Here is a 14,599-nt window from a genome sequence, read left to right as displayed (position 1 = left end):
TAAGATAATTGCCTTCACTTGCATTTTTATTTCTAATATGTTTGCATGTTTTCATAATCCTCATTAATAATTATGGTGTTGTAACCTTAGTAAACATACATTTATACTTCAGTTGAATATCAACAGAATATAAAGGGCATAAGGGGATTTTTCACTCTAGATAACATGAAGAATGTTTATCTTTATCTGATAGATAAATAATGAATAGATATTAATAATCCAAATATTATGTTATATTTATATTACTGCTAATTACACTTAACAGTTGTGGTGATATACATAGTCACACATTCATTAATCACACACAAGTTCAGGGATTTCAAAAATGTTGGTAGGGTAGGCATTTAGCTCTTTGGTCTTCCAGAGCCCTGTCCTTTGGCTGAATTCTGAGGACCAACTTAATCCCTCCCTAGTTTATTCCATAATTTATTAATAACCAATCCCCTATTGAGCATTTGGATCTTTCCTTTTTTTCTTTTTACAAATTCAGTCCCTATCTTATCTGAGTATTTTATATATTAATAGATATTTGAAGTGTTATAAAACAAACATTCAGCCTACAGGTTGTACAAGAAGTATGAAAAGAATCATGAAATGTTTACAGTTACATTATTGCCCTAGAGAGCTTGCAAAAGGAGACCTGTAATACCAATTCACCCTCCTCTTAACACTAGATGTTAAAAGCTCTTAATAAGCTGATTTTTCAGGTTTCCCTGGTGGCGCAGTGGTTAAGAATCCGCCTGCCAATGCAGGGGACACGGGTTCGAGCCCTGGTCTGGGAAGACCCCACATGCTGCAGAGCAACTAAGCCCGTGCGCCACAACTACTGAGCCCGCGTGCCTAGAGGCTGTGCTGTGCAACAAGAGAAGCCACAGCAGTGAGAAGCCCGCGCATGGCAGTGAAGGCTAGCCCCTGCTCGCTGCAACTAGAGAAAAGACCGCACGCAGCAACACAGACCCAATGCAGCCAAAAATAAAAAAAAAAAAAACACCGTCACTTAAAAAAAATAATAATAATAAGCTGATTTTTCCTAAACTTTGCACACAGTTTTTCTTTCCTCCTAGCTAAGTCTTTACTTCTTAAACAAAGCAGGAATTTCCCCATTACTAGCTGTGTATAAATTGTCTGTCTTCTCTAAGGAAATGGAGCAAAACTCAAATTAGCAGCTCTGTAGCTTTTTTGTAACCCCCAAACTTAAGATAATCAGTGTAAGTCTTCTCTTTTTTTTAGTTACCTGATTTCTCATCCTGCCCTATAAGGGACCTCTGTCCTTTTTTTATAAGACATTTAACTCCAGAAAACTTAGTGGGCATGGAATGATTTCTCAGGTAATAAAAGTATCTGTAGAAGAATGTAGATAGGAGCATTTGTTTATTAATTGATTTTTCATTCTTAAAAATTGAGTTTTCCAGAGTATGTATTGATCAGGTTATGCAAATAATTGCTTAACTCTTGAGGTTTTTTGGTTTTTGTTTTTTAAATCAAGCTGTTAAGAATTTGGGGACATCTGTCCATGTGCAGAAAGAACTTGATTTAGGGAAATTTGATTTTGAGAATACTAGTTATATAAATAGTGAATTTTTAATGAATAATAAATTTTAAGAGTGAATTAATGAAACATCACATTTTTAAACACAGAAATTTTAAAAAACTGGTTAACTCAAATGTATGTGCTTCTGGATGGAGCTCCTAACACAGAGACAAGTTGTATTAGTTTCCTAGGGCTGCCATAACAAAGTACTTAAACCTAGGTGGCTTAAAACAACAGAAATTTATTGTCTCATGATTCTGGAAGCTAGAATTCCCAAACTAAGGTTATCAGCAGGACCATGCTCTCTCTTAAAAACTATAGGGGAGACTCCTTTTACTTGCCCTTCCAGCTTCTGGTGTTTGTCTACAATCCTTAGCATTCCTTGACTTGTAGGTGCATCACTTCAGTCACGTGGCATCTTCTTCCTGTGTGTCTTCATATTATCTTTCTTCTGCATGTCTTTCTCCATGTCCAAATTTCCTCTTTTTATAAGGACACCAGTTGTATTGGATTAGGACTTACCCTAATGACCTCATTTTAATTTGATTGCCCCTATAAAGACCCTATTTCTAATTCAGGTCACATTCTGAGGTTCTGGGAGTTAACACTTCAACATATCATTTTGGGAGCTCTACAGTTCAACCCATAACACAGCTGAAGACTAGAGGGATACATGGGAAAGAATAAACAATTTAATTGTAGGGAAAAAGACTTAGGGGAATTTTTTTTAATTGAGAAATTAAAATTTTTCTGCCTTCAACTAGTTCTTGTATATGTATTTTAAGGTACTATAAATTTAGATGTAAAAGTGTTACATTTCTGGAACCAGGTAGGCTTTAGTCTAAGAAAGAGTATATGCACTTTGAGGAAAAGTGCCTTTAGGATCCTTTCCTTGATACAGATAAGCAGTTTTTTAGTGTTTTGGGGTGTAACATCTCTAATTCTATTTAGGTGGTAAACTTTTAATAGCTTTTGAATGAAAATGAGCATTTGTCATTAGCTTTGGACTAAATTTCATGGACACTACTATTTATCAGTTAATAAATAAAATATTAACTCTGTTTCCTCATTCCATATGTGGTTAATCTCAGCCTAAACTTTTAGAATTTAAACATTTTGTCAGGGTATTCTAGACACTTACTGAATAAACTTTAATAAGATAGGAAAGTATACTTTTCACTAATCTGGCAAAAATTAAATTTTAGCAGGCTCTAAGCAGAATAAATTCCCTGACAAAAGAAAAAGGAACTCTGTGGACTCAGATCTGAAAAGCACAAGAGAATCTATAATGCCAAAAGCAAAAGAGTCCTTCCTTGAGAAGCGTCCTGATGGACCACATCAGAGAGAAAAATTTATAAAACATATTGCACTGAAGACACCTGGTGGTGTATTGCGCTTGGAAGATATATCCAAGGAACCGAGTGAAGAAGCTGATTGCTCCTCTGCAGGCTTGGCACCTTCAAATTCTGGGCACCATTCTTCCAGGAATAGTGACCAAATTCGTGTGGCAAGTACCAAAGAGACTAAGATACAGAAACCCCACTTATCTTTACCTCAGGAAAAGTCTGCAGTTAAAAAAGCTAGCAACCTTCAGAAAAATAAAACTGCTAGCTCTGTGGCATCACAGGAGACAAAACTTCTACCTTTACTTTCCCATGTTCCAAGTGCTGGTTCCTCTCGGGTTCCGTTAAATGCTAAAAATTGCACTCTTCCAGTTCCTAAAAAAGATAAAGAGCGTTCCTCATCTAAAGAATGTTCTGGGCATTCTACAGAGTCCTCCAAACACAAGGAACACAAAGCAAAGACTAATAAGTCTGATTCTAACGTATCTACAGGGAAAATCTGTGGGGGATCTTTGCGTTCAGAATATGGCACTCCTACAAAGTCTCCCCCGGCTGCTTTGGAAGTTGTGCCATGTATTCCGAGCCCAACAGCACCTTCAGATAAAGCCCCTTCAGATAAAGAGAGTTCAGGAAATTCCAATGCAGGTAGCAATGCACTGAAAAGAAAACTAAGGGGTGATTTTGATAGTGATGAAGAAAGTTTAGGTTATAACCTAGACAGTGATGAGGAAGAGGAAACATTAAAATCACTGGAAGAAATAATGGCTTTGAACTTCAATCAGACTCCTGCAACTACAGGAAAGCCTCCTGCTCTTTCTAAGGGGCTTAGATCTCAGTCATCAGACTATACAGTAAGTAGTTTTATGACACTTATCTTTACTTGAGAGAAAGATGGATTGACTAGTGAAAGAGGGATAGATTGTTAGAACTTACTTTAAAATTCACTGTTTGTTACAACTTATAATTAGACTGAAAGCGGTATAGTTCTTTTTTGGTTAATGAATTTCCCATATCTTCAGCTTTATAACTGTAAATCAGTGGTCTCCAAACTTTTTTTGATCACACACACTTTTATTAGTAAAAAAAATTTTGAGCATGTACCCCAATATATATGTATACCTATAGATTATATACATGTACTACTATACTACTATGTACTTTCTAAAGCATATGAAGAAAACAGAATTTGAAAGGAAGAAGAAAAAAGTATTTTCCTATATAAGTTATATAGAAGTTACAATAGAGTAAGTTCTACTGGAGTTTCTATAGAAGTTCCATATAAATAGAAGTTCTATTATTTTCTTCCTGCACCCCAATGGATCACCTTGCACACCCCCTGCTTTGGAGACCACTGCTGTAAATGAAGGTAGAGTGTAGAAATGTTGTTAATTGTGGTGTGCAATTTTATTTATAAAGTGCTTCATTCTATCTTGGGAATAAGCTGAATTAAATTCTCATGTGTGTAAAATTTGGTGGGGAAGGTGTTAATGTTTCATGGTAACATCTAAAAATTAGTAGTTTAATTCCACTAAAATAGAATTTAAAAATAAAGACAGGGTAGCTGTGGAGCCCTTGGGTGTTGACAGTCAGTTCCTAAGGCTAGCACGGTTTTTATAAGTAGTGCCTTTCCTAATAGATGGTAAAATCAAATTGCCTGCAGTACAAAATTCTAGATTTAAAGCATGATGGTGAAAATTATCTTTTTAAGAAAGATATCCTCCTGGCCCAGGTTATTGAAATAGAAAACATTTTTTAGTGTTCTGAATAATTTAAAACATCCCAATTCTTCTACTAAGATATGTTATAAAGTATTCCCAAATTTTCTTCTTGTTTTAGGAACATGTTCATAGTGGAACTTATACAAATACTTTAGAGCGTCTAGTGAAGGAGATGGAAGACACACAAAGGTAGGTTAGCATCGTGACTATCTTGCTAAATTTAACATACTGTTTGTTTATATGGCTGGCTTTTAATTTACCTTAAAAAAACATGAGAAATGAGCATGTATTTTGTGCTAGTGCTGTTATAACAGTTTTGCTGTCAACTATGTTAGAAATAAGGTGTTCTTATTTACAGGCTGAATCAGAAGATCCTGGTTTTTATGGCATACTGCATTAATTAATAGTATGAATTCCTTTCTGCTTACCACAGCTGGTATCTGGTAGCTGAAGTTCTTGATCAAAAGCATGGGTAGAAATTTTTTTTTGTATTTTTTTTATTGTGACAAAAATATATAACATAAAATTTACGATTTCAATCATCTTTAAATGTATAGTTCACTGGCATTACCATACATTCGCATTGTTGTGCAACCATCATCACCATCCATCTCCAGAACTTTTATTTTCCATCTTCCCTAACTGAAATTTTATACCCATTAAACAATAAATCCCTATTCTCCCCTTCCCTCTAGCCCCTGGCAACTACTACTCTTTCTGTTAGTATGAAATTGACTATTCTAGGTACCTCATATAAATGGGATCATACAGTATTTGTCCTTTTATGACTGGCTTATTTCACTTAGCATCATGTCTTCATGGTTCATCCATGTTGTAGCATGTGTCAGAATTTCCTTTTTTTTTTCTTTTGAATTTTTGAATTTTATTTACTTTTTTATACAGCAGGTTCTTACGAGTTATCTAGTTTATACATATTACTGTATATATGTCAATCCCAATCTCCCAGTTCATCCCACCACCACCACTCCCCCCACCATTTTCCCCCTTTGGTGTCCATATGTTTGTTCTCTACATCTGTGTCTCTATTTCTGCTCTGCAAACGGTTCATCTGTACCATTTTTCTAGGTTCCACGTATATGCGTTAATATACAATATTTGTTTTTCTCTTTCTGACTTCACTCTGTATGACAGTCTCTAGATCCATCCACGTCTCTACAAATGACCCAATTTCATTCCTTTTTAAGGCTGAATAATATTCCACTGTATGTATGTACCTCATTTTATTTATCCATTTATCTATTGATGGACGCATTTGGGTTGCTTCTGTTTTTTGACTACTGTAAATTTTGCTGCTATGAACATGGGTGTACAAATTATCTCTTCAGGTACCCACTTTAAGTTCTTTTGGGTATATACCCAGAAGTGGAATTGCTGGATCATATGGTAATTCTATACATAATTTTTTGAGGAATTGCTGTACTGTTTTCCATAGTGGCTGTACCATTTTATATTCCTACCAGTAGTGCACACGGGTCCAGTTTCTCTACCTCCTCACCAGCACTTGGTTTTTCTGGTTTTTTAATGATAGCCATCCTAACAGGTATGAAGTGGCATCTTCATACTTGTTAAACATTTGTATGCCATCCTAGTCCAAGTTTTGAAATGAGTATAACCAGAAGTGGTATTTCTACATCAAATTACTCTTTTGAGGAAGAAGTTTAGAATTATTACTGATACCCCCCCCCCCCACACACACACATACAGAAATCAAAAAGTTTGGGAATTATAATAACCCCAATGAAATTTATGTAACTAGTTGCAAACTGCTTTTGCTTATGAAAGGGGAAAAATAATATTCCTTATTAGTTCAAAGACTATCCTTGAAACGAATGCAGAGAAATTCACTGAAACCTCAGTTGGCTTGAAGTTGGTATATATGTGTCTTTAAGTAGCTAAGCATAGGAATTGCAGACAGTAAGTGAGGAGTATTCCCCTTTCTGAATTTAACTAGAGCAATTTGTCTCTACTATAAAATTATTATTATTATTTTTTTTTAGCCTCACTGTGCGGCATTTGGGGTCTTAGTTCCCCAACCAGGGATGGAACCTGTGCCCCCTGCAAGGGAAGCATGGATTCCTAACCACTGGACTGCCAGGGAATTCCTGTCAACTGTAAAATTCTTTAAAAGTTTCATGAATTCATGTGATTTGTGATGTCAGATCTGAAGTTGCTTATTTAAAATTGAACATTGCACAGACCAAAGGCAGAGGTTCTAGTTTGATCTGATGATTAACTCTTTCCTGTAGTGATAGAGCAGTGCCTTCACTGGTCATTTACTGTTGTATTATACTCATCTACTGTGGGGCTGGAGCTGGGAATAAGGACCTTGGTTAAAGTAACTTAATCTTGGCAAGCAATATAAGCAAGGACTCCAGAGCTAAACTCTCTGGCTTTGAATCCCAGCTCCTTACATTGTGAGCTTGAGCAAGTTAGCTTTTCTAAGGCCTGTCTCCTCGTGTATGAAATGGGTAATAATCTACCTCATGGAATTGTTGTGAGGGTTAAAAGAGTTAATACATGAAGTCCTTGGTACACTGTCATAGTAACTGCTTAGTAAGTGTTGGGTGTTGTGATAATCACAGTGACAATGGTGATGACTACTGCTTCTAGAAAGCCTAGTTAACGTTATCAGGTTGTTGGTCTACTGGAAGTCCAGTGAGCATTAAAGATTAGAGGGATAATCAAATCAGTGGTGTTTATTCTTTGTGATTTTTCCTCCCCCGATCTCTAAATGATTTGGACATCATTCTTGAAGTCCTAGCCGTAAAGAAATATTCAAATCTTTTAATAAGAGTTTTCTTTGGTGCTGCTTTTAGACATACCTTAAAAATAAAAAAATCTTTAGTTTAAGCCATTTATTATAACATTCTTTTGATTCTCAGGCTAGATGAACTGCAGAAGCAACTACAGGAAGACATAAGGCAGGGCCGAGGCATTAAATCCCCAATCAGAATTGGCGATCAAGACAGTACAGATGATGAAGATGGCCTCTTAGAAGAGCACAGGTATGTGGGGAATATAGTAAATAACTATATAATATCTTTGTAAACGGTGGTGTATCATAACTAGACTTATCATGATGATCATTTTGCAATGTATAGAAGTACAAAATCAATATAATGTTGTGTAATAGGAACTAACAGTGTTGTAGGTCAGTTATACTTCAAAAACAAACTCAAAGAAAATGATCAGATTTGTGGTTACCAGAGGCAGAAGGTTTGGGGGAGGGAGGGATTGAATGAAGGTGGTTAAAATGTACAAGCTTGAAGTTATAAGATAAATAAGTACTAGGGATGTCATGTGCAACATGAGAAATATAATTAACACTGCTTTATGTTGTGTATGAAAGTTGTTGAGAGAGTAAATCCTAAGAGTTCTCCCCACAAGAAAAAAAAAAAATTTCCTATTTCTTTAATGTTGTATCAATATGAGATGGCGGATGTTCACTAAACTTGTGATAATCATTTCATGATGTATGTAAGTCAAATCCTTATGCTGTATATTTTAAACTTAAACAGTCCTGTATGTCAGTTATACCTCAATAAAACTGGATAAGTACATAAATAAAATCAGAGGAAAAAAGAGCACAGGTACAGCATTTTTCATGATGTATGCTGTATTAAAAATACATTTTAAAATTTTGTTTTCGTAAAATAAATGGGCCATTGATGGTTATTTACTCTGTGAATAATCTATGATGGGTTTTTAATCCATCTGAGGTGGATTTGAAAGGCAGATTTTAAGGCCAAGTTACATTTTTTGTCTTTTCTCCTATTCTTTTCACACAGACACATTTAGTGGCTTTGGACTATAACTATTCAATACTAGCAAAAAGTGGGAGAGCAGAACATGTGTTCTCATGTTCGTCTTCTAATGTGGGATTAATAGTGGTCCTAAGAAAAGGGTTTTTTGCACCCTATCTTTAAATACAAAATTATATGCAGTATAACTGTTCAGTATTCAATAACTTCTTTTTTTCAGAGAATTTCTAAAGAAATTTTCAGTTACAATTGATGCTATTCCTGATCATCATCCAGGCGAAGAAATATTTAATTTCCTTAATTCTGGAAAAATTTTCAATCAGTATACCTTGGATTTAAGAGACTCTGGTTTTATCGGACAAAGTGCTGTAGAAAAGCTTATTCTTAAGTAAGTATGAAAATAGACATTTTACTTTTTCTTGTATAAAAATTGAAAGATTTCTGACTGATGTAATTTTCTGAAAGGTTAATTTCTATTCTGACCTATCCAGTTTCCTCATCCTTTTACTTATTACTGTTGCTCTTTGTGTTTTATTATTTAGTTATAGGAAGCAGTGTAAGATAGTCGCTTGGCATATTACATGCCTTTATTAGTTAGGGTTAAGATCAGTATCTAATAACAGGGACTGTCAAAATAACAAGGCTTAGGGAGGCGCAAGAGGGAGGGGATATCAGGATATATGTATACATATAGCTGATTCACTTTGTTATACAGCAGAAACTAACACAACATTGTAAAGTAATTATACTCCAATAAAGATGTTAAAAATAAATAAATAAAATAAAATAACAAGGCTTAAACAAGAAGTATATTTCTTTCTGATGTGGAAGAAGTTCAGAGGTAGGAAGTCCAGGGCTGGTGTTTCACCATATAATCTTTCTTCCCCACCATCCTTAGCACCTGGTTGCTTCAGGTGCTACTGGAGCTCCAGCCTTTAAATTCCCAGAAACCCCACACAACATTTCTACTTATGGTTAGTTGGGTAGAACTTAGTCAACATGGCCACACCTAGCTACAAGGAAGGCTGAGAAGTGATTTTTATTTCAGGCAGCCAGTGTGCCCAGCTAAAAACCCCAGGGTTCAGTTACCAAGAGGAAAGACAAGAATAGATGTTGGGATTAACAGTCTCTACCACAATACCCAAACTGGTCTAATTTCTCTCAGTACATGATAGCTCAGATCCAGAGAGATCACATTAATTGTGGTGCTGAGTTTTATGGAAGTACAAACCCAAGCTGGCAAAAGCAGACGATACTCTGAGACTTGATAGGCTCTTCAACACTGCCAGCTACTGTAGATTTGTCCACCAGATAAATCTGGAGCCAAGCCAACAGATTGGTTCAGCTTTAGGCCACTGATTGAATTTCTAATGAGTAACCCATCCACATTGGGGTAGAGTCCACCTCCACGGACTGCGATGGTTTGCTTGCTCATTTCCCTGATTATGTCAGATGTGGTGGTGGTAGAAGTTTCTTGCCATTGAAGATAACAGTCATATTGATTTCACTGTATTTTTTCAGATCAGGAAAAACAGATCAGATTTTTTTGACAACACAAGGCTTCCTTACCTCTGCTTATCACTATGTCCAGTGTCCTGTACCTGTGTTAAAGTGGCTGTTTCGGGTAAGAGAAATATTTGGGGGGTATAGTTGCCTCTTTCTATATTTCGCAGTCAAAAATAAACTTTTAAAATATAATCTTATTTGCACATTACTAGAGAAAAAATCTAGCATATCAAACCCATGATTTTAGTGGGCTAGAATGAAGCAAAAAGAGTCGTATAAAGAGATTATAAAAGGAATGCTAATGCAGATAGTGTGCAGGATAGGCAATAATGCTAGTTGTGCCTAAGACGTTTCATCACACTGGTAAATCACTATTGTAGTTTGCTTTAGAAGAAGTCTTCTAATGCTTGCGTACCTGGGGGGATTTTTTTCTACCTTTTCCCCCCATTTTTGTGGAGGTGCCTACATACATTTTTAGGATTTGACTTGTATACTGATATTTCTCCATTCATAACTGGGTACGGGGAGTGCAAATCCAACTGAATATTTCTTTTCCCCATTCATATTTAACTTTTAAATCCACTTAAATAATTAGTTTTGTACTATCTACATGGTAACTTTGTAAATATCAGTGGTATCAGAGAACTGTAACTACTATATATGTGAAGTGAGAAGTGGGGAAAATATATGCAGTTTCTAATCTGGGCTTTAAGGTTACATTTCAAAGAATCTCATATTTGCAAGAACTAGATATTCCAATATAGTTTTTCATTCATTTTTCATATAGCTGCCATGTTTGAGTGCCAACTGTGCCAGGTGCTGGAGAGAACAGCAATTTAAAAAATCATTGTTTCTGATTTCATGAAACCCACATTCTCGTATAGAGGAGATAGACAATAAACAGGTGTGTGTACGTTTATAGATATGTCAGATGGTAAATGGGAGAAGGGCATTCTAGGCAGAGAGAATAACAGGTGGGACAGACTGTGGGGCAGGAGCATTTGCTTCCAGTGGTTAGGAGCTCACTACTTGGATCCCAGTGATTTTTTTTTAAACAGTCCTAATTAAATCAAAATTTGCCTCCAAATGGTTTTTTAAGTAGTAGTACTAATTATCTTTTATATAGCTTCCCGCAGTATGCCTCATCTGTCTAACAGTCCTTCAGTTAAACAACTATCATGACCCTCATCACTCCCCACACTAAACTTTCTCGAGTCACTAAATATCCAGTCCCTTTACCGATCACCTTTCTGAATGACCTTTAGCTTGTCAGTTTCCCTCCTAAAGTGTTCCTCCTTCCCCCCCAGTAAATGAATATATGCTCCAGATAAGGTCTTTCCTACCAGCAGTTTCCAGCAAGGCTCTTACGCATCTACCCCCGCCCCCACATACTTATGTTTATTGCGATTCAAAACTTCATTTGTTGTCACACCAGGACTTCATTATTCTCTAATTATGTAATATATCTTTTCTTAAACTTACAAGTAGGACTTTGCATTTATCTGTGTTTTCATCTTGTTGGTGTGGGCCCATCATTATAGCCTTTAAAACCCTAATGATGACATACAAGCATATCTTCATGTAAGCAGCTTTTTGTACTCTTTATATTTATTCTTTGAAAAGCAAACTAATAATCATTTGTTAAGTGCTTTTTCTGTGTAAGACACTTTGTCTCGTTTCTCCTTTTCAATTCCAAGTCCATTTTTCATGATGGAGAGACTTACCAGCTTCTAAGTTTTTTTTTTTTATAAAGTATGTCAGAATTCATTTTAATGCTATAGTCCTGATAGTTTGAAATTTAATTGTTAAAATGTAATTGAAATGTTTGCATCTTCATGATTTTATCATGTGTCTAAACATAGTTGACCAGAAAGACAATGTGAGCAGAATATGTGCTGTTTTATAACTTTTTTTTCAGGTAACAATAAATTATTGAGTATTTTCATCTCAGTATAGACATGTTATCATTCTTTTTAATGGCTTTATATTGTATACTATATTGTAATAGTAATAGTATTCCTTTGTAGTGCTGTACCATGATTTATTTATTTATTTAACCCAATCTCAATTGACAGACATTAGATTGTTTTATATGTATGTATGTATCTCTTTACATATTTATTTATCTTCATGTACTGTATTGCCCACCTTAAAATTCATCACCCCCCCACAAAAAGATTCTTATGCAGGACTTGTCCTGTGTCCAACATGCCTTTGAATGGTGCTGCCCCTAGTGGCAGAGTGTAATGACTCAAACATCATAGCAAAGACATTTTTTCACATAGGTTGACTTCAAAATGACACAAGTTATATGCCTGATTGAAACCAGAGTTTGGACTATTCACCCTTATATTTTAGATTTAAATTTATTATAATCATAATCCATGGTTTCAAAACAAAAGAGAAATAGAAATACAACATGTTTTTCTCTACAAAACCACTTTAAAATAACTTTCAATATGTTATGATTTTTTAACGTCTTTTAAACTTGAGATTTTGTTCCCAAAAAGTTGTCTTGTAAAATTACATTAATTATATGCTTCTGTATATAAATTCCTGTATGTTAAAAAGGCTGAGTAGATCAAAGTGTAAGGACAATGACTCTGCATAAATATTACCAAATGACTTTACAATTTTTACCAAATTACACTCATGCTGGACATACTCCCTCTTTCCTAGTACTCTTGTGAGCACTGGGTATTATGAAAACTCTTAATCTTTACCAGTCTTGAAGTCAGCTGATGATATCATGTCATTTTTCTTTGCATTTCTTTGATTACTAGTGATACTGAATAGCTCTTTAAAATATACATTGGTCTATTAATTTGTATATTTGTATCTTTTCAAATATTTTTACTAGTTTGTGGTTTGATTTTTGCCTGTGATGTGATCGATTTAGTAGCCTTCTCCTTTATGGTCTTTGGGTTTCATGGCATAATATGAACTAGAAAGGTATTTTTGATAGTTTTTAAAGTTATATTTATCTAATTATAGATGAAAGTTGTAAAAAAAACAAGCAGCATGTTAGAATGGAACGGGCTCTGACTTACAAATCAGACCTGGATTTAAATTCCAACTCATGTATTATGTTGGGTGGAGTATGTTCATCTCTCTGAGCCTCTTTGCTCTTTCTTCTCTCTTAATACTCTATCATTTATCTACTTTGGCAGATGATGTCAGTTCATACAGACTGTATTGTGTCTGTGCAGATTTTAAGTACATTAATGGAAATAACAATAAGAAATGGTGAGTTGATAAATTTATTGTGATTAACAGTGTGAATTATTGGTTGCTTTGTACATGATCTCTTTCATATTACTAAACAATTAGGATATTTGGATATATAGAATAAAAAATTATTTTTGTCATATAAAGTCTTTAATAATGAAATTAAACTCCAATAAAAAATGAGTGCATTTTTCTAGTTGCATTGAGAAAAAGGGTATAAGATCTTACAAGTGGCATCCCTTACCTAATTTTTACCAAGACATAGCTTACTGTGCTGGATAAGTGGAAATAGTTGCAAGTTCATTTAGCCAATTAACTTTGATGGCTTTTTGGTGAGCAGCAGTATTGTACTGATTATGCACTGAGAAGATTGAATGTATCCACTGCAGAACTATGACACTTGCATTCTTACCTTTGAGATCCCTTATAATGAAACAAGCATTGTGATTTACCTTTTTCACTTGTTTTAAGGCTTGGGACTATATAGGCACTGAACATGGTAAAATCTTTGTGTTAGCAGTAGTTGGTTTTTCACTCTTGTTATTTTCCAGTCTTTTGAAAATGTTCCTCCTGAGTTACACACTTTTATCCATCACTTGCAGGTATTTTGTTCATAAATGTCATTTCCTTCACATTTATTTGAAAATCTGTAATTCCTATATGATCATTCTAAATAACTATATGGTTAACATATCATTACCAGCTGCCATTTCTATAAAATCATAGTAATAATCCATGTTTCATGTGCAGATTGTCATCTTGCAACTATGGGTTTGTGAACCCAGGATTTGGGATAAAATATTTTCTTCTGTTAACTAGATACCTTCAGTGATTCACCAGTTTGGCCTTGGATTCCGTCATTGTCTGATATAGCTGCTGTGTTTTTCAATATGGGAATTGATTTTAAATCTTTGTTTCCTCTGGAGAATCTTCAGCCAGACTTTAATGAAGATGATCTAGTGTAAGTGTTCTTTTCATAATTAACTCCAAAAATTGTCTTTTAAACAATTTATATATAAACAGTTAATATTCATTTGATAAATTTAGTATTCATTCTTGATTTTTTTTAAATCTTAAAGTTGAAATGGATCTTGAATTAGATATATTCTTTTTTTTTTTTTTTAATTTATTTATTTATTTTTGGCTGTGTTGGGTCTTCGTTTCTGTGCGAGGGCTTTCTCTAGTTGCGGCGAGCGGGGGCCACTCTTCATCGCAGTGCGCGGGCCTCGCACTATCACGGCCTCTCTTGTTGTGGAGCACAAGCTCCAGACGCGCAGGCTCAGTAGTTGTGGCTCACGGGCCCAGTTGCTCCGCAGCATGTGGGATCTTCCCAGACCAGGGTTCGAACCCGTGTCCCCTGCATTGGCAGGCAGATTCTCAACCACTGCGCCACCAGGGAAGCCCCTAGATATATTCTTAATATCTAACTTAATCTAAATGCCATCAGTATGTTTAACAGGGAAAACATGGGAACATTTTTTAAATTAAAAA

General features: G+C 35.2%; 1 protein-coding gene across 3 annotated transcripts in view; it reads left to right on the top strand.

Annotated features, from left to right (window-relative positions):
- Window positions 1-14,599, top strand: part of SLF2 (SMC5-SMC6 complex localization factor 2) — a 41,404-nt gene that overhangs the window by 7,047 nt on the left and 19,758 nt on the right. The window contains exons 5-11 of one of the 3 annotated variants that reach the window (XM_036829098.1): window positions 2,740-3,725; window positions 4,711-4,781; window positions 7,496-7,618; window positions 8,595-8,762; window positions 9,896-9,998; window positions 13,051-13,126; window positions 13,928-14,069. In XM_036829098.1, coding sequence (XP_036684993.1) covers window positions 2,740-3,725; window positions 4,711-4,781; window positions 7,496-7,618; window positions 8,595-8,762; window positions 9,896-9,998; window positions 13,051-13,126; window positions 13,928-14,069 — 1,669 coding nt within the window. Of the gene's footprint in view, window positions 1-2,736; window positions 3,726-4,165; window positions 4,241-4,710; window positions 4,782-7,495; window positions 7,619-8,594; window positions 8,763-9,895; window positions 9,999-13,050; window positions 13,127-13,927; window positions 14,070-14,599 lie in introns of those variants that run through there. The other 2 variants (XM_036829097.1, XM_036829099.1) reach the window with 2 other exon arrangements.

Source organism: Balaenoptera musculus, chromosome 16, assembly GCF_009873245.2.
Source record: "Balaenoptera musculus isolate JJ_BM4_2016_0621 chromosome 16, mBalMus1.pri.v3, whole genome shotgun sequence".
Lineage (NCBI taxonomy): Eukaryota > Metazoa > Chordata > Mammalia > Artiodactyla > Balaenopteridae > Balaenoptera > Balaenoptera musculus.
Note: the sequence above shows the minus strand (reverse complement) of the source record. Positions and strands in the feature narration are given on the sequence as shown.